The sequence below is a fragment of the Aquila chrysaetos genome, chromosome 9 (genome assembly GCF_900496995.4).
Source record: "Aquila chrysaetos chrysaetos chromosome 9, bAquChr1.4, whole genome shotgun sequence".
NCBI lineage: Eukaryota > Metazoa > Chordata > Aves > Accipitriformes > Accipitridae > Aquila > Aquila chrysaetos.
Window position 1 is genome coordinate 34,143,197 of NC_044012.1, and position 22,855 is coordinate 34,166,051.

A 22,855-nucleotide genomic window follows, 5' to 3' on the forward strand; every position below is an offset into this window, starting at 1 on the left:
CTAGTGGAAAGCTTTTCCTTTAAGTTTCCACTACACAGTTATGCTGAACAATATATTCCCAATTCATACCCAGACCTGTCAAAAAAAAAAAAGAAAAAAAAAAGAAAAAAAAAGAACCCCCTCCAACAACTGTTCTATTTCTTTTCTTTCTCTAAGAATTACAAGACTATTCTGGCAAAAGAGCATTCTATGCAGCATGTCTTTATACGCACTTGCAACATTACCTTCCTCCATTTTGATGTTTTTCTTACATCAGGAAAAAGTATATATTAGGATGAATTATCAAGAATTATTCATTTTAACTTTTCATGCTGAATTTATTTATATATATGTATGTATTTATTTATATATATATATATATATATAAGATGAGTTAGTATTACTTTATCTTACATGGAGCTGTGCATATCATGTCCTAGGCTAGTCTTATGATTGATACATTTAATTCTACTGAAGACACTACCTTTAACTAAAAACAAAGTTAATCTACATTTAATCTACCTTTAAGTCTTAATCTGAGTTTAACAGCTAAACATGCTAAAATAAACTGGCAATTGACCATAGTGGAAAAATTAAATTCTCTCTTCTAACTGCAAGACATGACCTATAGTAGGCTGTTGGGTATTTCCTTGTACATGGTAACTTTTTCATAAAAAGAGGACAAAAAGACCCTGCTCTCCTTTCTTCTGTTATTACATTGGTGGAATAATGTCAAACCTAATAGTCAGGTTTGTTTTGTGTTCATGCATAATCATGTCTTGAAGATAAAATGCAATTTCACATATTCTGAAGTGGAATATTTCCTCCTGGAAAATCTATAACCATAGGTGTAACAAACTTCTTTCCACCAGCCTCAGTCCTATATTGCCTTGTTGTTGAATAGTGGAGGAAGGACAGCCTAATCTCTGAACTGGTAACTCAGAACTTGGAGTTTATCACGGAAGTCATGTAACAGGGATAAAAGAGCTGGCATGCTTTCAGATGCCTGAGCTTGCTAGTTCAGGTGCATGTTGGTTACAAGCAAATGAGTTACCAATTACAGGTGCAAACTGAAATCTTGCATTATAGGAAGGAAAGTCCAACAGACGTGGCACAGGTGTTGGGAGACAACAGCTCCGGTCCCAGCTGAGTCGGGATTTTCTACAAGCAGAATTAGGTCTTTAGTTATTGCTTGAGAAACTACCTGAAGCTTGCCCTTTTTAGTAACTCAGACCTGTCTGAATTCTTCTTCTAAAGTTACAAGGATTTTGGTATTGTATGTCTGTTTACGAGACATACAACTGTAGACAGTTGTACAGTGGGATTTGATGACATGCTTATAAAATATCCTACTGTAAAAATCTCTCTCTCAGAGGAAGTGTCAATCTAATAAAGTCAAGTCCTTGCTTGAGATGGCCAGCACTACGAAGGGCCATCTGTTAAGATCTTGTTAAATTAATAAGGCAGAAAACTATGTATAAAAATCTTTTGGTCCTAGGCTGGAGATAACATCTTGCTTGAATTTGGAAATACAATTTTCATTCTCTTCCAAGTTCAAAATTTAACAAGGTCATGAATCTGTAAACAGTATTTTAGTATGAGATAAATATTTAATAGATAAATGAGATAAATATATAATCATATCTATTTCAACCTGCCTTAAGGTATGAAAGAACTAGAAGCCATAACTAATTACTTTGTCGTCTAGTACTGATATTGCAGAGATTTTGTGATAACTGGTCTGTTTTCTGTTTGGCATCTGAAGAAGAGAAAACAAGCATTATAGCAAGCGTTTAAAATACATCTCTTCATCAGAAAGCTCAGGAGTTCTGCATGTTCCTGGGCATGTGATGGTGAAAAAAGGCACTGCTACTGGAAAATTTTATATGTTCTCTATATAGTTGGTAAGAAAGAGTTTTCTTCCGTCACCATTTCATTGGAGTGCTTTTTCTGTGCTCTCAAGAGTATTCCAATGGTTGTAAAAGTCATTAGATTGTTACACTTTTACCAAGAAAAAGCCAATTAAAAAAAAATTGTCATAGAAAAGGAAGATAGCCAGACTCTATTCTGTTGTAAAGCAAAATCCAGTCTTAGACAACATATGAAGTACAGGCCTAGTAGTTGGGAATATAAGCCACAGCAAACTATAAAAATAAAAAAATAAAAATGAAGGGATGTTGTAGAGCAGGAACATTGAAGAGGGGCCAACAAAAAGGTGCATAGGCTAGGAGGAAGAAAACGAGGGACAATCCAGAAGACAAAACAGTAATCAAAACCTGTATTTACTCTATAAGCCTTATACTGCTGGTTAGAAATGCTTATTGTGTAACATGCTTCCAAAGCTGAAATTTACACCCTGCATCCTTCTGAAATAGCATTAAAACACATTTGCAGTCGGAATAATGTAACAAAACAGATGGCCAATGGACTAAAATGTTGTTTTATGCTATTATTTGTGGAACCTAGGTCAGTAAATTATACATATTTTCAATAATGCAAATGATTCTTTTTACTGCTTAAAAATAGACTAAGTATCTAAATTAAATTATAAGCCACTTCACGCAGTAATTATTTACAGCCCAATCCATTTGTTTAAGGCTAGCTGGTACAAAGGCAGCCCCACACCTCATGTATTTGTCCATCTGTTCTGTCTTTCAGTAGCTATAATTCATTGGTACCTATGTGTTTTGGGACCCAAAAGTTTTCTTACGTAGCAGCTACTGCCCTTCAGCTCTATGAGACAGAACAAATGTCTTTCCCTTTAGAGTTCAGAAATTATGGAAAAAGAAATATAAACTTAGTGATCAACTTCAATGCATCATCAACTGTGTAGCATTCAGAAATAGAAGTGAATGAACATATGTTGAGACAATTTTTGGTTTTTAATATGTGTGCTACAATCCAATCTAAACTGCAGTGCAGCAATACTGTGCCAGCCTATGCAACCACACCATTAGGTACAGTCCAACACAGAACTGCCACAGGCCACTCACATATTTGATGTTCACTCTCAATGTTCAGCCCAACGGCACAGTGTCCACTATCCACAGCATCCGACATGCTCCAACCCAAACTCCCCTCTGTCTTGCAGGTGACTATTTGTGGGGATAGTGGCACTTCCAACTGTCAGTCCTGGCGTGGTTGTGCTGCGTTTTGTGTGTTTTCTTCTTTCATTCTTTCTTTCTGTCTTTTTTTTTTAATGGTGTTCTTTCCCTTGAATGGACAATCACTTGTTTGGAAAGTAGCCGGACCTGAAATAAATACTCTTACAGTTTTGGTTTTTAAAGGGAGAAATACAGAGAGGTGAGGAGAGGGTCTTAGGCAGGTGACAATGAATGCTGACACACTTCACTGCTACTATCAAGCTCTTGATTTTCAGTTCAGAAGTTCAAGTGAAATATCTTCATTCCCTGTTCATTGAACGTGTTTGAATGAGGTCAACAGCCAGCAGACTGAACACAAGGGCATTTAAGCCTGTCAATAGGAAGGGCCGAAAAAGAGCTGAATCAGAAATTCTGTCTCTCTTGGAGATGTTGATGCTTCTGTGGGAACCCCGTGTTAGGTCTATAATTGGGTAATTAGAGCCAAAAGCAAATTCCTCGACCTGCAGATTCAAAACCTGTCAGGCAGAGTGGGGCACTGATATCTCTCATTTCCTGGGTGAACTTTGAAGTTCTATGAACTTTGCTGTACTGATAAGTAGATACTGTCGTCAAATGTTTTTGTAAATCTACCTTTGGAAAACAGATTTCTTTTGTTTAACAGTGAAGTCAGAGCAAATGACAATAATTAGTGGATGACCAAAACTGTATTTCCTCTCACCAAAATGACTTTTTTTTATTTTAAAAAAAGCTGTATCTCAACAACTTTAGATACTTAAATAAATTCAGACATCTGGTCTATAGTTTTTATATTTCTCATTTATATATTCTGGTTCGTGTTCACTTCATTAATCTATTTGTCTGAATGACCTCCAGCTGATCCCGTAGTTTCTGATACGAAGTGTAGAACTCGTTATTTCATTAAGGATTGTTATTATTTTTAGAGCTAACTGCTGGAAAGCAGATGTTCGTGCCAAAAGGACTATGGAAGTTCTATGTCCAGAGTAAATTAATCTGCAGTGGTGATTTAAACAGTGTTTCTCTTGGATATTTTAACCTATTAAGACATGTTGTTAAGTCACAGCAGTCCGTCACTGTTCAAAACATAATTGGTTCTGTACGTTATCAGCCAGGGTATTTTTGTCTTCAGTTTTGTCCGAACTATAAAAAAGCATGGTTTTCTCCTTGGAGTTTTGTTTTCTTGCTATGTAGACTGAAGCAAAATTGCTCCCCATCCAGGAGTGTAATGACAGTAATTAAAAATGCATTCACTCTGAAGTGACAGGGAATCAGTATGAAACATTGAAGACTTGGAGGGAGTGCTTTTTTTTTTTCTTGTTTGACACTGTGATAATTGTACAATATGAGTTTTTCTGGTTTTGCAGTCAGTGCATCTCAAGACTTCCTAATTCATCAATAGTAATTAAAGTTTCAGATCAGGATATGCATGAGTAACAGAGTTGAGTGGCCAGGGTTTGCACACTAGTTACTTCAAAATCTAAGCTATCTATATTTTAAAGTTGCCAGGCGTTAGGTCTCTTGAAATGGTTTATTAGCTCGAACGGATGCTGTGTTGCATCTCTGCTCCTGATACTGCAGGCAACCTGAAATGCTACCATGTTGAGACCCCATACCAATAGCTTTGTAGATAATATGTTTTGAAAGCATAATGTGTTCTGAAAGCATAACCTTTTCTCTCCTCTCCTTGGTATAGTTCAGTCAGAAGCTGCATCGCTGCATACTTCCCTGCAGTCCTTGAACGCTCAAGGTCCAAGACAGGCTATAATAACAGATGCTGTCAAAAGACAAACTCCTTCCAGAGTCCTATATGATCCATAGGAATCAGGGCTGAGGAGAAAGAGCCAAGTGATTTCCCCGGTCACCTTCACTGTTGTTGAGCTGCCCACATCTCTCCAGCTCTGCACATGTTATAGAAAATCTGTGAAAAATGTGTTTTAATGGAACAAGAACAGATACTTTGTTGGGGAGAACTGGCTTTTTGTGCTATGAACTAATCTTCTCATCTATGCACAATAACAGTAGGAGTTACAGTGACAACCTTTGATCCGAACTTTAATTTTATCCTCTTCAAGCCTGCCATATGTCAGGAGCTTCCAATGGGAAACAAACTGTGTACTTTGAGGTGGAAAAGAACAAAGGATGAAGCAGCTATCCATTGACTTTCTGGATTGATTGCTTCTGATAGTATGTTCAAAGTTACAAGACCAAAATAATATAAACAAAATATTTCAGAGAAGTTCCATATAGGAGATCACCTTAGACATGGTATTTTTCAACTTAAAAATTGGAGAGATGGGAAAGAAGTCTGGTTTGTTGTTTCTGCTTTTCATTTTAAAATTGTCATCATTAACATCTCAGGATTCCTGAATCCTAATAAACTGTTGTTCCCTTTTTCTATATTCCTCTAGGCAATGGATTTAGATATTCCAGTGCTGGCAAGGAACATTCCTGGGAATGCAGCAATAATAAAACATAAGGAAACAGGACTGCTATTTTCAAATCCCCAGGTAAAAAAAACCAAGAAATCCTTAGACCTTTCCCTTCCAAAGGTCAGGTTCATTTTCCATTACATGTTTGTGTCTGTCTGGAAACTTGGCTTTTCCTCTCGGCCGCTTTTCTCAGATTCTCCTGAAAACCTGGGTGTTAGACTGCCTTTCTTGAAGCTCTGCTGTTGTCTCACATTCACTTTGCAGTTCACTAAACTTTTACTAGGTGTCAGCCTTGCTGAATGTTTGTCTAGCCTGTGCTGCTTTAGAGCCTGCCATCTGAATGGGGCTCGGTTCTCATCAACTTGTTGCACTTCAGTTTTGAAGGTTCCATAAGCAAACCCTGGAAGAGATGCGATCCCTATGTCGTATTTCTCTCCAGGTACTAACTGAAATACTGAACTCGTATTAGACAAGCAGTAGCTAACCGAAAGAGAACCATGAGCCTGAAGTTTTAGATAATACGTTATCTATAATTTCTAGCAGTAAGTGTTAATATGAAGCATTATTAGGTCCAAGGTATTGCTCGGTCAGAAAATAATTAATGACTAAAATTAAGTAAAGTGTTAGAATGGAGTTTCTGTGAAGATAAGTAAGAGTGGGGAGAGGGAACACTACCCATATTTAAATGCTGGAAATTTTCATTTCAGTATATTTCCTGCATTATGTCTTTGCTGTTACATATTCGTATATGTTGTGGAAGATGACTTTCAGACACACATTCCCTCAGTGTTTTTATCCAACTCAAGATTAAAAAAACCTTACTAGAACAGTCCATTTGATAATTTTGCAAAGTAGAAAAAGTATCGTATTTACTTACTTTGTGGAGTGTGTGATTAATGCATCCTATTAAGTTGTGTTTGAGGAAGGTGAATTCTCTCAGTTTTGGAGGGCTTTTTTAATAGAAAAAATCTTGCAGCTCATGGTTTGGCTTTTTGGTGGCTTTTTTCCCTGGAATATTCAATGTTTCCAATGGTTTCTACAAAAAAATTTCTTTGTTAACTTCTGGAATTTATTTTGTTGTGGAAGAATTCCCTCTTCTTGCAATATCCTTTGGAAATGGGGAACTTCCAGGCTAGTGGAGGCTGAGATATAAAGCTATTTTTAAAATTATTTGTATATATTTTCCCTGCAAAAAGCCCATTAACTTCCATATGCTTCTTCAAACTTCAAGGATATATGGTCATGTTGAACACACAGGCTGATGGCTCTCCTGATATTAATTCTGATACATTCTGTTGTTTCCCTCAACATGCCAGTTACATTTGGCTTGGAATTCAAACACATTATTCATACCAGACCTAATTAGCTTCATCATGCATCCTTGTAAGAAGCCTCTTCCGTGATCTCCAAGCATCCTACATTCCAAGTGTTTATTTAGAATTCAAGATTAATTAAAAATATGCTATATATTTCCTCACTTAGAGGAAAGTGCAATTTTAAGCAGAGATGTAGTCCCAGTGACATCAGTGACTGTACAAATGGCTAAGGACTTTCTTTTATATCACAACTAGAGTCACAGGCTGTAAATACGTCTAGAACGCTATAATCTTAGTTTATATAAACCCCTTCTGTCTGAGCTCCCTTCTCTGCAATGTGCTATGCCAAAGATCAGAAACCCCCCTAGTCTAGTGCTGCTTGTTGACCGCCTTTTTGCTGTTGTTCTATCTCAGAAGTCCACAGAATTTCTTTTAAGTGAAGATGGTAACTTGCATTACCATATTAGCTATCATACTCCTGGGTAATGTTTGTACTGGAATCACTGTGCAGTTACCCTATCTTAGAAAGGAAAGCAATATCCCTGTTTCTCTGTAAAACAGCAATTGTATCTCATTTAGTAAAAGCCCTTTTATGTTTTCATTGGTGTGAAATAATGTATAAACTATCAAAGTTTGCACATGGGTCAGGAAAATACTTGTTTACAGGATGATACTCTAATCCCACTGCAGAGGTGTTGAAAAACTTTCTTCTTGCGGAGATGAGCTCAGAATGCCAATCATCATCACTTGTGGTTTTAAAGATAAAGTAACCATTTACTCTTGTTCCTTATCTCCCCAAACCATAACAAATACAGTTTTTAAACCACTGTACGCACTCTATCAGAGGTTGAGAGTTATATTAGATCAAAGAAATGTGATTAGGTTAAAACACTTACCATGTGCACACAGGCTGAGGCTTCATGGCTGGAAGTAGAGAAAGCCTTGCCAATCACTGAAGACAATACTCAGGTGGAAACAGTTAATGTAAAAGTGAAAGCAATGAAATGTTTTGTCCTTGATACTACATCATCTGTGCGCATTACTTTGAAGTCACGGTTTGATCTTGCCACTACTTGAATTTGCAAGTTTATGGAATGTTTGACACTGAGTTAATGGGACCTGAAATAAAAAAATAAGTGAGAGAGAAGAATAGCCAGCGGCTTTTGGGCAATAAATAACTGAAAACCATGTTAAAAGGGAAGACACAAAGAGTTATTCAGCATCCCAAGTTTCAAACTTATATGTTCAGTATCTGTAAAAGCTCACAGAAGGAGCTAAATAAACAGAAGGAGGTAAATAAACTTTAAAGCCAATAAGAGGGGGGCCAAGCATAAACAGAGTTTGGGAGAGAGCGGGACCTGGAAAGACTACTGTTAGCAGAGAGAACTTTTGAAGTGGTAAGAGGGAAACGCAGCTCAGCTGAGTGCAGGCAGCAATACATTGAAGGTACATTGGTCTCCTCTGCCAAACTTGGGTCAATGCCATTTCTACCAGGGCTTCAAGCCAGAATGTAGCCAAAGTTTTTAGACCTTTGAACCTTCACACTGAAGAGACTAATTTGTAATTTCTGGCAGTGCCAGCAATCACTGCTCATACTCCCTTAGAAATACTGGCCCATTGCCCTATGAAGTACACAGATGTGCCAGCTAACTTCTGAGCTTTGCCTGCCACTAGGTAGATCTGTCGCTATTCTGAATTTACATCTGGCGTTTGCCTTCCCTGGGGTGATTCTCTGTTGTTTAAGAATCATGTTCTTTTATCTGCTGAAGCTGATATGAAATGGTTTAATTGGAGACTTACTTTCATTATATAAATAATATATTAACCATGCATCTTATTTTCATTATGTGTGAGCTGCGGCACCAGTGTAGTTCTTGTGGTAATTGAAGGAATATTCATCCTTTTTACTCAGTGCACTCATTTTCTAGCTTTATCTCCCAGATACCTGTATTTCAGGGTCTCTGCAAAATCTTACACAGAATTTCTTTTAGGTACTATATAGAGAAGCTGACATTTCCTTTAAAAATGATTGGTCAATTTACCAGGAGAAGAATCTATTATGGATGTTGCTGTTGAAAAATGCCTGTGTTTGAAGTGAAGTACTACCCGTAAAAAGGGCACATGTAAATCAGTTCTGGATGTATATAAGATGATCTTCTCCCCTGGTTTTTCTGGGTTGTAGCTAACTACTGAGGTTCAACTTTTACACTGTGTTTTTCTGTCACATGTATAGTAATTATACCCGTTTCTGTATGTGAACAAAAGGCTTATTAGAAATATCGTTGTCCCCCAAGTGGTAAGTTAGCATGCCTATCACCTCCTTCATTTTGGCTGCTGAAGTGCATACCCTTATGTTTGATAATTGAAAAGTAATTTGTGAATTTTGCCCCTTTCACCAAAAGTGAAGCGTACTTCACATCTACCAAAAATATGAGAGTGCACAAATATTTGTGCAAATATCACTTGCGCAAATACAGCATAACAGCTGATAAAGAGAAATGTTACCACACCGTAAGTAGTTTGTGTATCATAGGCTTCTAGAAAAGAAAAATTAAGTGCTCCATTTTCTGAAAGAGCCCTGAGTTCTGAATGTCTGCATTCTGCAAGTGGGAGCCCATGCTTCAGGCCTACCACAAAACTACAACTGAAATGCAAGTCAGTTGTAGTTAAGGGAGACACCTGGCAAATTAAGTTATTGCTATCTAAAGCTGAGCATCCAAAACTGAAAACAAGCTAAGCCAGCTGCTTGAAGGGTATGAGGCAAAACCCAGATAAGTCATAGTGAATCTTCCCATTGGCTTCCAGTCAGATTGCAAGTGACTTGTAGGTGGTCACATTTGATTAGTAGAAGAAGTAAGGATAAAGCTGAGAAGTCCTTATTCTCTGTCTCCTGGTATTTTTCCATTTGCTTTTTCTCTGTCCTGCAGTTTCTCAACTTTTATGCTTTGGACTCAGTTTGGCATTTTCCTGAAATTATCCCCAGCATCAAGTATTGTAACTGTGAATAAGGATCTTATTTCTTCTATCATTTACATGTTTCCAAGTTTTTGTCCTCTATATCCACATTTTAAAAGAATGCTAATAGGACTACCTGTCAAGAAATGTTACATTGCTGCTTCTGTTCTTAGGTAATTTACATAAATTATTTTTAAACATTACTTTAAATAAAATCCTCCACAGGAGCATAAAATTAAAGTTGGAATGTAGTTCAGTGTGAACAGTATTTATTACTGTGATTATACAGGCAATTGGATGAAGGCAGCATAAGTCATGTAAGACTTTCCCACCTTCCCTGTTCTGTACTCTTGGCAGATACGGAGGAAGGAAAAGAACGCGTCTCTAAAGTTGGAGTCATTGGCTGTGTATCTGCAGTGTCTGATCGATGCAGCCTCAGGGTACTGGCTAGACCAGCCTCACCTCGCTTCTTTAGGGACAGGCTCACAAGCAGTCCGAAAACACCCTCTTCAGACCACAGGGGTTCCAAGTAAGGAGCTGAATACGCTACTTCAGTTAGCACGTACCTGAATGCAAGGTAGTTGTGGGCGGAGAGCAGGCTGGATATGAAGCACGTGGCCCTCGTGGCTGTTCCAGAGGCCGCACTTCCAGTGCTGTGTGGCCAGAGCAAAGATTACAAGCAGTACTGATTTTATGTAAAATAAGAGGTTACTGTTAATATGCATGTATGAAAATCATCTTATTCTATTACCTAGTTACAAACCTTTCCAACAGAACTGATGTGCATCTCTGACTCTTTAAATTTCATGGCAGTGATGCATATATTGATAGTTTGTCTTGTCAGTGAGAGTCAAAGCAGTGATTATAACATGTTCAATGTGATTTCACATATCAGTGTTTCCCAGGGGTCACGTTATAGTTATGTATTATGCATAGGCATCCCTTGCATTACAACAGCAACATGATTCTGTGGTAACCAAAGATTTTATACCTGCGTATGTATTTCGATACACTGTGTACTTAGGTTTTCAAGTATAGTTTGCTAGTTAACCTAGTGTTGATATGAACTCTGGTCTTATTTGTGATATTTCCTTTCATAGCTGACAGATTGTGTAAATAATATATCTCCTTCTCCCATCCTTTTTGTTCCCCATGTCCCTATGCACTGATCTTCACTACCAATTGCGTACTAACGCGTTATCTTAATTTTCCAGTGACACAACAGCTATCTACTTTTCTGAGCTGAACCAAGACACTATTTTGCGTAGATCTGAGCACATTTGTAATCAAGCTGAAGTATTGGAAGTTGTCTCTTGATAGAAAATTAGACCAGCTGCTCAGAATAGATTAGTTCAGACATCAAATCTCCTTTCACACGTTTGAAGTTCACAATTTCTCTTCCCTAAAACTAAATTAGAGTGGCAGAGGAGCAGGCAAAGGAATAGTTGTAATCTGTGAGGTCTAGTATTTTGCCCAGTAAAGTTAAAGGAAATTCATAGGTGGCTTTTTTGCAGAGTTTCTTGAGCTAACACTGCTGTATCTGTAACTGCCCAGATGCATCTACTCCGGAAGAGCTTGTTGCTGCATGCCTGCTCTTATCTTTGTTCTGTGACTATATTTATGTAGTGAGTTTTTTAATCTTACCATAAAATTAACTAAAGATGTCACAGTAGCAATGAGATATAAGTTTAGCTGAGCTGAGATCAAACATCTAATGCCAGTTGTCCTCCATGCAGGAGAGCAGGTGAATTATTTAATTTATAACCAGCCTGGTTTTCTAACACTTGGGTAGGCAAACAATTTTTGTGTCATTAAATTTGTTGCTCATATTTGTCTTAACGCTCTTTGGATTGTCTTTGATTTTAAATGTCTTAGTTCGTGGGCTGTGTAAAATAATATATAAAATAATTATTTATTGATCATTGTTTATAAATAAACTATGGTACTTGACCTTGAAAAATGACTTTGAATAGCTTCATATATTGGCTCACAGTTGAAGTGCTTTACCAAAATCAAGATATGGGTACAAGCTATTTCAGTATCATTAGAACTTCAAGGAACTTTTAATTTATTATTTTCTTTATCTTTTTTAGGAGTTTGTTGCGCTGTCCAAGAGTTTGATGAATGACCCCATTATGGAAAGAGAAATTGTAACAAGGGCCAAAGACTACGTGAAGAAACATCATTCATGGGAAAGTGAAAGAAAAGCCTATCAGACTCTTGTCCTGAGACTCCAGTGAACTGCAAGACTACAGCTGATACCTGGCAGTCTATGTAGAGCACTTTAGTGATGGATATGTAATTAGCTTTGGGTTTCTCTTGGTTTCTTTTTAGAAGAGATAGTAGGACATGCATTATTATTCTATTCAAACATACCAACATCACAGGAGTTGCCTGCTACTTCAAACTATCATCACATTTATCTAATTCAGCACACTGTCTCTAGTGTACCAATTCATCAGAGGCTGGTATCATTTTGTACGATCACGTAGGAGAAATATACTCCTTGAGCAGACACAAAATTTTTGTTGTTGTAAGGCCTCAAAGGGAGGATGATTTCTTGTACACAGTGAAGAACTCCACCACACAGAGCTCACATCAAATGTTCTGATCATGTTGCATCCTAATGAAACTGCAGTAGCAGTTTTCTTTCCAGTTATAACAGTCTGAATGTATTCGGTTACACGTGACACACACATATATGTTCATAAAGCCAAGATTAGTTACATAAACAGTGTATAAAAATCATTAAGATGAAAGCTTTCTTAAGACTGAAAGATCAACATATCTGTTGACTGCATAATGATCAGGGGGCCAAAAAGCAAGCAGAGTGTTGATGCTTGGGAGAGGTGAGGAGTATAGGGCATGTCTTGTACTGCCCTCTAAGTACCTGAATTGCTTTCAGCTAAGCTGATATGACCAAACAGTCCCATGCCTGCATTTTCTCTTGGGTCCTGGGACTAGAGCAGGAAGGTTGGCACAGCACCCGACAGCCGTACATGGCTTCAGATTCCAGAAGTGCTCAGTGCTGCCCGCAGCAGCAAGACGTGCTTGCAGACAGAGATGCTTTGTTACATAAACTACCTCTTAGTTTGCCAGTTTCTTTGGTACCTCTGTGATTTACTTATTTACCAAAAGATTTATGAGAGCTGTAAAAAGGGATGAAGCGGGGAGGGGGAGATATTTTCAATTTACTATGTATTTTGGTACTGTTCGTTCTCGTTTGTGGCTTTCAGGATATATTGTAGTATATGGCAGCAGGCTATTTTAAAGTGAGACTTATCTGTGCTTGAAGTCCATACTAATCATTCCTGCCAGCCCAGTGATTATGGACCTATCTTTGAATCCATAATAAGTCATCAAAGGACTTCTTACATTTATAGAAAAAAAAGAGGGTCATATTTTTAACTACCAACTCTATTTGCTTTGTATAGGCTGCTTTGTATAGGCTGCCCCTAGTGAGAACCAGTGAGATGTTTTCTATTGTTGTGTCAGACTTTTCTTTGTAATAATGAAGTTCACTGTGTATTTTAAGCATTCCTCTTTATTTTTTATGTTTTGCAACTGTTGGGACAGTAAACAAGAAAGTAATTTGAATGTCGTATATTGACTTCTCCAAAATTTCCCCCCCTTTTATCCTAATGGGCTTCTGCTCAGCATTGCCTTCGATAACACAACCCTCAAGGGCAAAACTGGCCTCATTTGAAATCCAAGAATTGCTACACACCCTTCTGAGCACATTTTTCCTAAATATTTCTGGTGTGTCCTTTGACATGCTGGGACGTAAGCACATCATGCTAGTTCTCAGTTTAAAAGCCACCAGCCAACATCTACCACTGAACAGTTTCTAAATCTGCAACTGAACCAGCCTGTTGGGTTTTCCCTACTGTCTCAGGAGGAGCCATATTTCTTTGGACATCTCCGTTACCTGTGAGTAGTGAGGCCTCTCGTGGGATTGCAGTGTCTCTTTTGGCCACAGCAAACTATATACTAAAGGAGGAACCCCTATAACGTGGATTTTCAGCATGACATATGTGGTATGGGACCTTTATAGGCAATGGAATAAAAAAGACCATTCATAGCTAACTGCAGGGAGTCCTGTTCCTCTCAGAACATCTTCTCCCAGATCTCCTCTGCCAGTGTATCTCTGATAATGTGCTCGTTTGCCTTTGATCCTTAGCCATTCCCCCACCACCCCTTCCTATAGTATTGGTTGTCTTCTGAGAAATACAGATTATTAAAAACAAATAAACAAATAAATATTGTGGGATAGAAGTCTAAGCATTGAGCTAATAGTAAATTATTAGTAATAGTAATGATTAGAAAGCTTTTTCTAAAGCGCGATATATTTATTACCAAGCTTCAAGCAACTAAATACATTGATCTGGAATTTGCGCTATTTCCAGCAAAACAAAACATGTTCAAGTGAGAAATTCTGCTACACCCTCAGAATGTAATTAACATATGATTTTTCAGGCTGTATTTAATCTATAAATATGAAATCTGCATCTGGGAAACAGCATGCTCATTTGCATGTGATAACCATACCAGAAGCACAAACAACCCTTCTGCAATATATGCATTAAGGAAAAAAAAAAAAAGAAAACAACCAAAATAGTGGTGAGATCAGCCCTCAGGACTGTTTTACAGTCATCAAACGAGGCAGCGTTCATCAATCAAGGGCATTCAGGTTTGATATCATTTATCACATGGGCTTGTGTTCTGCAACATGAAGCCTGTCTATTAAGGCTAAAAGGTTGGGGCAACAACTGCTAGGGAATTTCATCATAATAAATTGCTATTGAATTTATGTTTTAAATTTCATCCAGTCTTATGTTCCAGGTCCATAAATATTCAATGAATCTTGTAAGTCCTTGTAAAGAAAATATTAGACCCATGCAAGCAATTTTAGGTGTAATTATCTTTCAAGCAACTTCACTCAAATGATTTTATATTTAAGAATAATCCTTTTGTTGTCCTGCAGCCCTAATTGTAGTATTTCTCTTCCCCTTCAAAGCCCCATTTCTTATCCTAGTAGCTTTTTAAGCAAGGCACACTGTGATGAGATACAGATACGACTCCAAAAATAGCACTTGTTCTGCTCGCAGGAAAAACCTGCATTGTGCATTTACCCTGCGGCTAATTCTGTATTTCAGGACCTTGAAATGTACTGTTAATTAATCCAATTACATGCATTTTATTTTGCAATTAATTCTGCCATTGAATCCACAGGACCTGAATGAAAGCAGTGGACCTGTACAATGGGTGCTACTATGCTGTTTCCTTTCTTGGCACAATTATTTCAGAAGCGGAGACAATTTGGTAGCGTGTGGCCAAACCCAGCTAGAGCCTGTGGTGTGTGGAATGAGAGCTTCCTGAATTAGGATTTCATTTTAATTAGCCCTAAAGCATACATACTCCAATTTTTACAGTTAGTGTCTACATTCCCATTACAGACGTAACCAGCGTATGCCCTAAGAACAGTGATACTGAGTTAAGTCTTCCCATTTTTGCCTGCTCCCAGGCAAAAATCTACTGTTGGCTTAAACCAGCAAGGATTTACCAGCTCCGACCTCCGCAGCCCTGGCCCTGCTATTCTCCCCGGCAAGTGGAGCCAGCGCTGCAGCCCCTCCTCTGGTGCTGCCCTGCCGGGAGAGCATTAACGGGCAACTGGTCTTACTCCTTACAAAGGGGCTCGGTAGGAAGCAAGGGGGTCTTCGCTTCCTCGAGCAAACACAAAATTCGTCAGACTCTTGTCCTTTGCCAGCAGCACAAGCAACAGCTGGCTGGAACACCTTTGGAAATCAGATTGTACTGCTCTGAACTGCCTTGGCTTAGCAATAACCAGAGCGCCTTAGAGGTGGGCTGTACGGTGCGTCTGGAGGGAAAGAATGTAGTCTGACAGAATTGGGGAAAGGATTTAGATATATATCTCTAAGGATTTAAAGAAAACAAATGTAAAACTTTTCTCTTTGGACTCCTTACAGTTCATTTTAGAAATATTTAGAATATTTCAGACAAAAAGCAGCAGAGGAAGGAACAGGAGTATGACTATGGCTGTAAGGATATTAGCACATTCTTTCAATATTTTAGAAAAGACTATAGCTGAGGAGACTTAGCTCCAAAAATAAAGTGACATGGCGTTTAGAGCATTAACATTTTAAATTCAGCTTTTGCACATCGCAAAAGTTGATTGTTACAATAGTTACCAGGGATGCCAAAGTTTGCACGATTCCTACATGTTCAGCCATGATCACTTTGGTAGCTTGGCTGAGTCAACAGCTTAATTCAGAGCCCTTTGGGATGCCACTTGCAATCTGATGCTGACCATTGTGATTTCAATTTCTAACAGAACTTCAGAGCTCCAAATTAGCAAAAGGTAGTTGCTTGGTGATCTCAGGGAAATCAGTTTTGATGTTTTGCTATTAACCTTCTTGACATATCGGGACGTAAAGACAACCGTCAAAAGAGAATGTTAAATTATATATTGGAAGATTTAAAAGTACTTGTACTCCTTCTGCAAATCATTTACCATCAACTTAGCCTGAGTATTAAGCCATCCAAACATCTGCAAATGCTACCTGTATGTTTAATGAATGCACAAGTACTTCAGTCTTCTTTTGCAACGTATTTTCTCCTCTCTATTGGGCTCATAACCCATTCTGTCCCTTTCTCCCCTCAGTCTTTTTAATCTTTTGGTCAAGAACCATTCCACATGAAAATAAAGAAACAGTTTTGTCAAGGGCTTGTCAGAGGAGATGGGTGCTTCCATGTGGAAATCAATCATTTAATGGCTCAGTGGGATCTGAACATTTTTTTTCATTAAGTTGTCCAAAGTAATTTCATCACTCCACAATTTATTTCACTTCCACCTTCCTCTGGTTGGTCCAAGCCCAGTTGCTTTAATGTTTGAAACTTAAACCCCATATAAGAGCAGGTCTCTACAGCCTGAGCTGCAATTGCTTGGTATCTCCTTGCACGTCCCAGTATTCCTAGAGGCCATGGGTACCTTTAATTCTGCCTGACATAGTCAAAGGAAAGTCTTGATCTTCCAAAGTCTTAATTGCATTTAGAATTTTAGCGTAAAGGATCTGCTATAAAAAAAAGAGACTTATGGTCACCAATACAAGAGCAAATTGTAAGATAAAACCAGGATTTCTAATTTTTTAAAAACAATCTAAATTTTGTTAAAGGGGTGGATAATTTTTATGTGCAATTTAATCCTCTTGAAATGAACCATATTTTCATCAAGTAACTGTTCCATGTTATTCCTATGACATCTAATTTGAGGTATTAAATATTGAGGGCACTTGAAATCTCTCATCCTTTCCAAAAATGTAGGCCAGTATTTGTTTTGTCCAGTGCCTGAAAAATGATTCTAGAAATCCATTTCCCCTAGAGCATTACCATTAAGCTAATTTAAAACATTTATTTAAAATTAAACAATACATTTTAATAAGAACAGCAGAGAACATCTGGTTACTGAGAAATCATAATTGTGGACACCTGACCTGAAACAGCATTTAAAACACCCCTACAGCACCCTTTAACCCTTCCTACTCCAGAAGCAAGTTGTATCACCTCTTTTGTATTTTAGTATGCTTCCTACATTGCAATTTCCATTCTTGTGTACTTCAGCACAAATCTTCTTAAGACGTAAGTCCAGCTATAACTATAACCTTGCTAGATAGAGGTCACTTATTTCATTTTTCTGATTCAATCAAGTTACATCAGGCATTGAAACTAAACGCCCCTCTACTTCTTCAAAAATTAATCCCCGCTGTTGAAAAGTTGCGCTGTTATTTTAGTGGCTTTAATGAAGTGAAATGAGTTCCGGAATCTTTAATTTAACTTGAGTAATATATCAAAAGCTTATATGCTTGGAGCATGGCCTTTGCCATCCCTTACAGCCTCCTAGCTTCTTTCCTCACTTTTTTCCTTTTAAAAATATGTTTAAGTAAGAAGTCACCTGACATCCCATTAAAAAAGATAGAAATTCCTGCTTAACTTGTAGAAGTGGTCACACCTTGCATCACCCACTGCGGTGCATGCCTGAGTCACCTAAATAATTGCCGAGCTTTCCAGAGGCAGTGCTTGCCCACGCTCTTTAGCACTAGGGCTCCGAGCTTTTGGGGCTGGACGAGGCTGCAGGCTATCCGCATGGCTTTTACCACAACAGTGTGCTGGTCTACAGCAGAAATAAGAAATACTCTCGGCAGAACTATTGGCTCTCCAATCCCTAGTTAGGTACCTGGTATGATCCAACAACAACAACAACAGTTATTTGAAGAGCAAGGTAAGGCTGTAAAGGTAACACACTCTAATGAAGTAATAATGCTCTCAAATATTGGTACAAAATGTTAGCACTTCAGTCCTTATTTAGAAGTTGACCTCTGAATTCAGAGTCAGACTGTGACACTATTGTGACATTACCTCTTGCTCCTCAAACAGCCTCAGCAACTGTTGGATTACAAGGTGCTATCTGACATGAATAAAGGCATTAAAGGCTGGCTCACACTTTGTAATGTGGTTTAAAATAAGTTTGTCTGGCCGAGTGTTAGTGACAATGCTGCTATTTACAGACTGCACTGCAACTGAGGCAAAAAAGTTGCATCTTCTTCTGTATGAAAGTATAGCAAAGTAAGAGGCAATGGGGAAATTTAATAACCGTTTTCTGGAATAGGGGAACATTAGTATTACATGTTCTGAATATTCATCATCTTTTAATACCATGTCACTCTCTTTTTGATCTCAGTATGACCCTAGTAATAATTCTATTCTGAACAGGTTTAAAGTATTTCACAAAGCCTGTAGCTCATCTTTGGTTTTGTATTTACTGTTTCTTACTGATTACACCTCTTACTGTTGTAGCCTTGGGAAATGCTCCAAGGTGTCCCTGCAGTATTATGCATCTAGTTACCTAGTGCATCTTCCATCCTTTTTAGTTACTTTTCTGTAGCTTAATGAGATCATTTTTCTATCCCCTCCACTCTTAAAACATTTGTCCCGCATGTCATTTGTTTGAATAAAACATCAGGATGTGTTTAAGCTTGCATGGGGAGGGGGAAGTCTCCCAGTCATCACTGTTAAGCTTGTTCCACACTGAAGCTACTTCTGTCCTTTTATCCTCCGGCTTGCCAAACTCAGATTTTGCCAACAGGCAGCTCTACAGCAGGATTGAGTCACCTAACCCGGCTCAGACATGGGATGCCTTTTGCAGCAGTAGCCCAGAACAACAGGGCACTTTGTAACACTGAGAAGCAGGAGCTGTAGACATTCTCGTGGACTTACAGGGAAAACCATAAATGAAATGGGAAAGTCAGCCAAAGCAGAAAAAAAAAGAAGAGGTGTAGCCTCAACCCTTCTCTCTGCTAAGCAGGGGAAGCTTTGAAGGATTATTACTGATGTCTTTCAAGAAGTTTGCATTTGTTTTGAGGATAAGGAGAAGAGTAATTCATAGAACTATTGTTCTTTTCTCCAGCAGGTAAGACTGCAAACTAGGGACTTTCCCCCCCCCCCCCCCCCCCCTTAAAAGAAAAGTGCATTTTAGACTCTCTGTTCTGTGAGGCTGGGATCTCCTGATAACTGCACATGCCTCTACAGGTCACTGCAGGAGCTCCAGCCTGCTAATATTGTAGCACTTGCTTGAGTTTTGCCAGTGCGATGCAACATCATTCTAAATGTCACGTCAGGAGACAACAGAGCAGACTGGGCGGCTGAACTGTTTCGTGGAAGGGAACATATCACACAGCAAGTCACTCACTGGACTAGAATAAATCTTCTGGTCCTGGACTGTGGTATCTCTGCAGCCCAATGAACCACAGTGGTGGGATTTTTGTTGGGGCTCAATGCAAATGCTTGTTCGCAAGAACTAGGTTGAGACTGCCGAGACCAACTGCTTTCATCCCATTGAAACAAAGCTCCATCATACAGCTGATCGCACTGTGAGATCACAGCTTCATCAGGCTTTAAATGGACGGACCAGTCTAAGACAGTCAGTCTCTATTGTCACTACACTCCTACCTCATGCTGCTGACACACGTAAAGTTAAATCCCATTTTTAAACAGGAAGAACTGATCTTCAGGTCTGTAGCTTTTGAGCAGCAGTCATTCATTCTCATGGATGGCTCCTATTTATGTGTCTGGTTTAATGTCTCCAGTCCCAGCCCCAGGCAGTTAATTGAACCAGTACATGAAAAGCCACGTAACGGAGATGTGCCGAGGTTCAGCTGGCATCTGTAGTGTCGATGGGCAGCTCAGGAGAAAACGGGAAGGCTTCATGCAACACTGACCTCTCTCAGAAGGTGCCAAATTCCTGAATATGAACTTTGGAGGCAAAGAACAGGTGAGTGTGATGTGCCTGAGCTTGTCTGGCAAGAAGGGTCAGTGGTAGATTGCAATTGGTGCCAGTGATGGACACACACGGACACACACAGAGCAGCTCAGCTGGAGAGAGAGAGCGAGAGAGAGTGCACAAGTGCTTATCCTGCCTGCAAAGAAACAAGCAGAGGCAGCCCTGGACCCATGGAAGAGAAATGAATCCTCAGCAGGGGAATTTCTGCATGAAGACAAATAGCCAGGAACTGATTTCATCTAAATTACTTTATGGTTAGCAAGATTAATTTCACCTTCATGTGAGAATCTCATAAATATAGAAAACTATTTGTCCAGATTTCCTTTATGGTCAGCGGAGAGTCCAGGCCTCATCAAAATGGTAGCTCATTGGTGCAATTTACGTAAGGATGATGCACCCAGTGAAGGTATTTGTCGCCATTAAAAGGGGGTCGAGACCTTTCTGACACCCACATCTCAGTAAGATAAATTCCACCCCAAATTCAGGTACCGGCTTCCTGACAAGGGGTTTGGAACTGAAGGACAGAACCTTTTTATAGCCAAACACCTGAAGGAGGAGCCACAAGAAACAGACACCCTGGAAGCGAGAAAGCTCTCTAAGTCCTTGTGAACGCTGCAGGCGAAAGCAATATCCTTCACATGTGGTGTGTGCAGGGTTATTGTCATGTGTGCACCATTAAGGTAGCAGTGAAACTTGTTACAAATATCTCTAAGCTTCTCTTGATCTAGACCGGGCAGCTGTGTAACACAGGGGTACAGCCATTCTGGTGGCAAATCTAACAGGAGGAGCAGGCAATGCTTTGCGTCCATTCAGGGAATGCAGCTACAGATCACAAGCAGTAGAAGTGTTCCCCGGGCTTTAGCCACAGTCCAACCTGCATTTTTCCCCTCAACAGTACTTTGTTTCTTTGTTACTAATTTTTCTGTATTTAAATACATGAAAAACTATTAATAAATGCATCATTTTTGTTGTAACATTTGAGGAAGGAAATGTAATCTGATTTTTTATAAAAATTAACAATAGGTAACTTTCCTTTAATTGAAGAAAAGTTTGTTTCCTGAATCACAGCAAACCAGGTTTCTACTTTAAGCAAAGACAACATGACGTCTTGACCTCAAATCCCACAGAAACCTGTATCCCTCCTCAGCTTTGCACAGTGCAGGCGTGTAAGAGTCAGACCATACTTATTGGGACCTTCCTAAGGTGTCACACTTGATCACCTGATGTAAAATGTGTTCCTGCTCCACTGCAGTTGTCACACAAACAACTACCATGTGCATGCAAGGACTTCCAGTAATGTGTCTGATATTGGAATATTTCCGGGAAGACAGAAATTTAATCGTGAGAAGCGAAAAAAAATGAAAGCCTGGAGACGAAGCAGGCACTTTTGTGATGCTCCTTCAGAAGCTATCACATAATATAGGTCCTATTCTCCGCAGCATCTTCTTAGTTTTGCCTGTAAATGCATGTTTCCCTGTTCCCATCTATTTTTGGTAAGGCCAAAAGTCCCCCAGAGCACTGTAATTATCTCCTTCAGAAATGTCAGAAGAGTTTACAGCTGAAATAAGTGTCTGCCCAGAACAGGAAAATCAGGTACACCCTCATGTGTGTTGGGGAGGTATTAAAATCAAGTTGCTGCACATGGTTTTCAGGGGAAGATTTGGGAATCTGGCTGTACTAGTGGGAGAGATTTGTGTAACATCTCTGCTTTAGAAAATAAGAGAAAGTCAGTCATATTATCCCCTTGGGGTTTAACTTTGAGCCATTAAGGACTGAGCAAGATAAACTTATTTTAAATAAAACCTTATTGCTTCGTCTGTTGGAAGGGACAAAAATAGATGAGCCCCTTAATGTAAATGCAATAAGGAGGATATGCTGGTGATGCTTTCCCTGCTTTTCCCTTGTTTAGTGCCAGTTTTCCCTGCAACACATCCCAAGGGTAGAACCTTTTGCCTAGTAGTGTGAAATAAGTGAGGTTTTACTTTTAACGAGAAAAGTCCAATTTTGTTACGGCAGCATTAAAATTCAATTACATTAAGTTTTATGTGTGACTGAGTACCCATATATACAAGAAGTGAAAACTACATTTTCAACAACATATGTCAACTGGCAGTATCTTGTTAAGAAATGTAAAAAGAAAATTATTAAAGAGGATAAGCCTTGCAAAGACATTTTGGAAGGACGCTAATGGCTTAGACCTTGAGTTCAGATTTGGGGAACACAGAGTACCAAAGAGATGCGAGGCTACAAGCAACTTTTGTGTGTGTCTTTGATCTGAGGCACCAGGGCCTGATTTGCATTGAAATTCCCATCTGCCACTGATTTTATTAAGAATACTGACTGCGCGGTACACCTCTGAAATCAGGTGTCATAAACTGGGCACCCAACACTACTGCTTTAAAACTGAGGATTTAAAATGTTCCACCTCTTTAGTTCCCCTGTATTTTTCAGGCCACCAGAAAATTCAGGGAAATCCAGATTTTGCAGAAAAGAGCTGTCGTGACAAGTGCATTGTCATTTATTTTTGATAACACTTGGTACGTAACCCCAGAGTGAAAGGCTCTGTCTCTGGCCTTGGATCCCCCGACTGCCTGTGTGGAGTGGGGGGATAACTGTGGGCTGATACAAAAGCTGAAAGTACCCATTCACAGAGGAAGCAGATTAACACCCTAAGCCACCAAATAATTTCCATTGTGTATA

The 22,855-nt window shown here is 39.0% G+C and overlaps 1 protein-coding gene across 1 annotated transcript in view; it reads left to right on the forward strand.

The window, feature by feature from the left end:
- GLT1D1 (glycosyltransferase 1 domain containing 1) overlaps positions 1–13,398 on the forward strand; it is a 57,228-nt gene extending 43,830 nt beyond the window's left edge. Inside the window, exons 11-12 of the mRNA XM_030024666.1 lie at positions 5,510–5,608; positions 11,895–13,398. Coding sequence (XP_029880526.1) covers positions 5,510–5,608; positions 11,895–12,041 — 246 coding nt within the window. The 3' untranslated portion in view covers positions 12,042–13,398. The remainder of the gene's footprint in view (positions 1–5,509; positions 5,609–11,894) is intronic.
- The last annotated feature ends 9,457 nt before the right edge of the window (positions 13,399–22,855 follow it).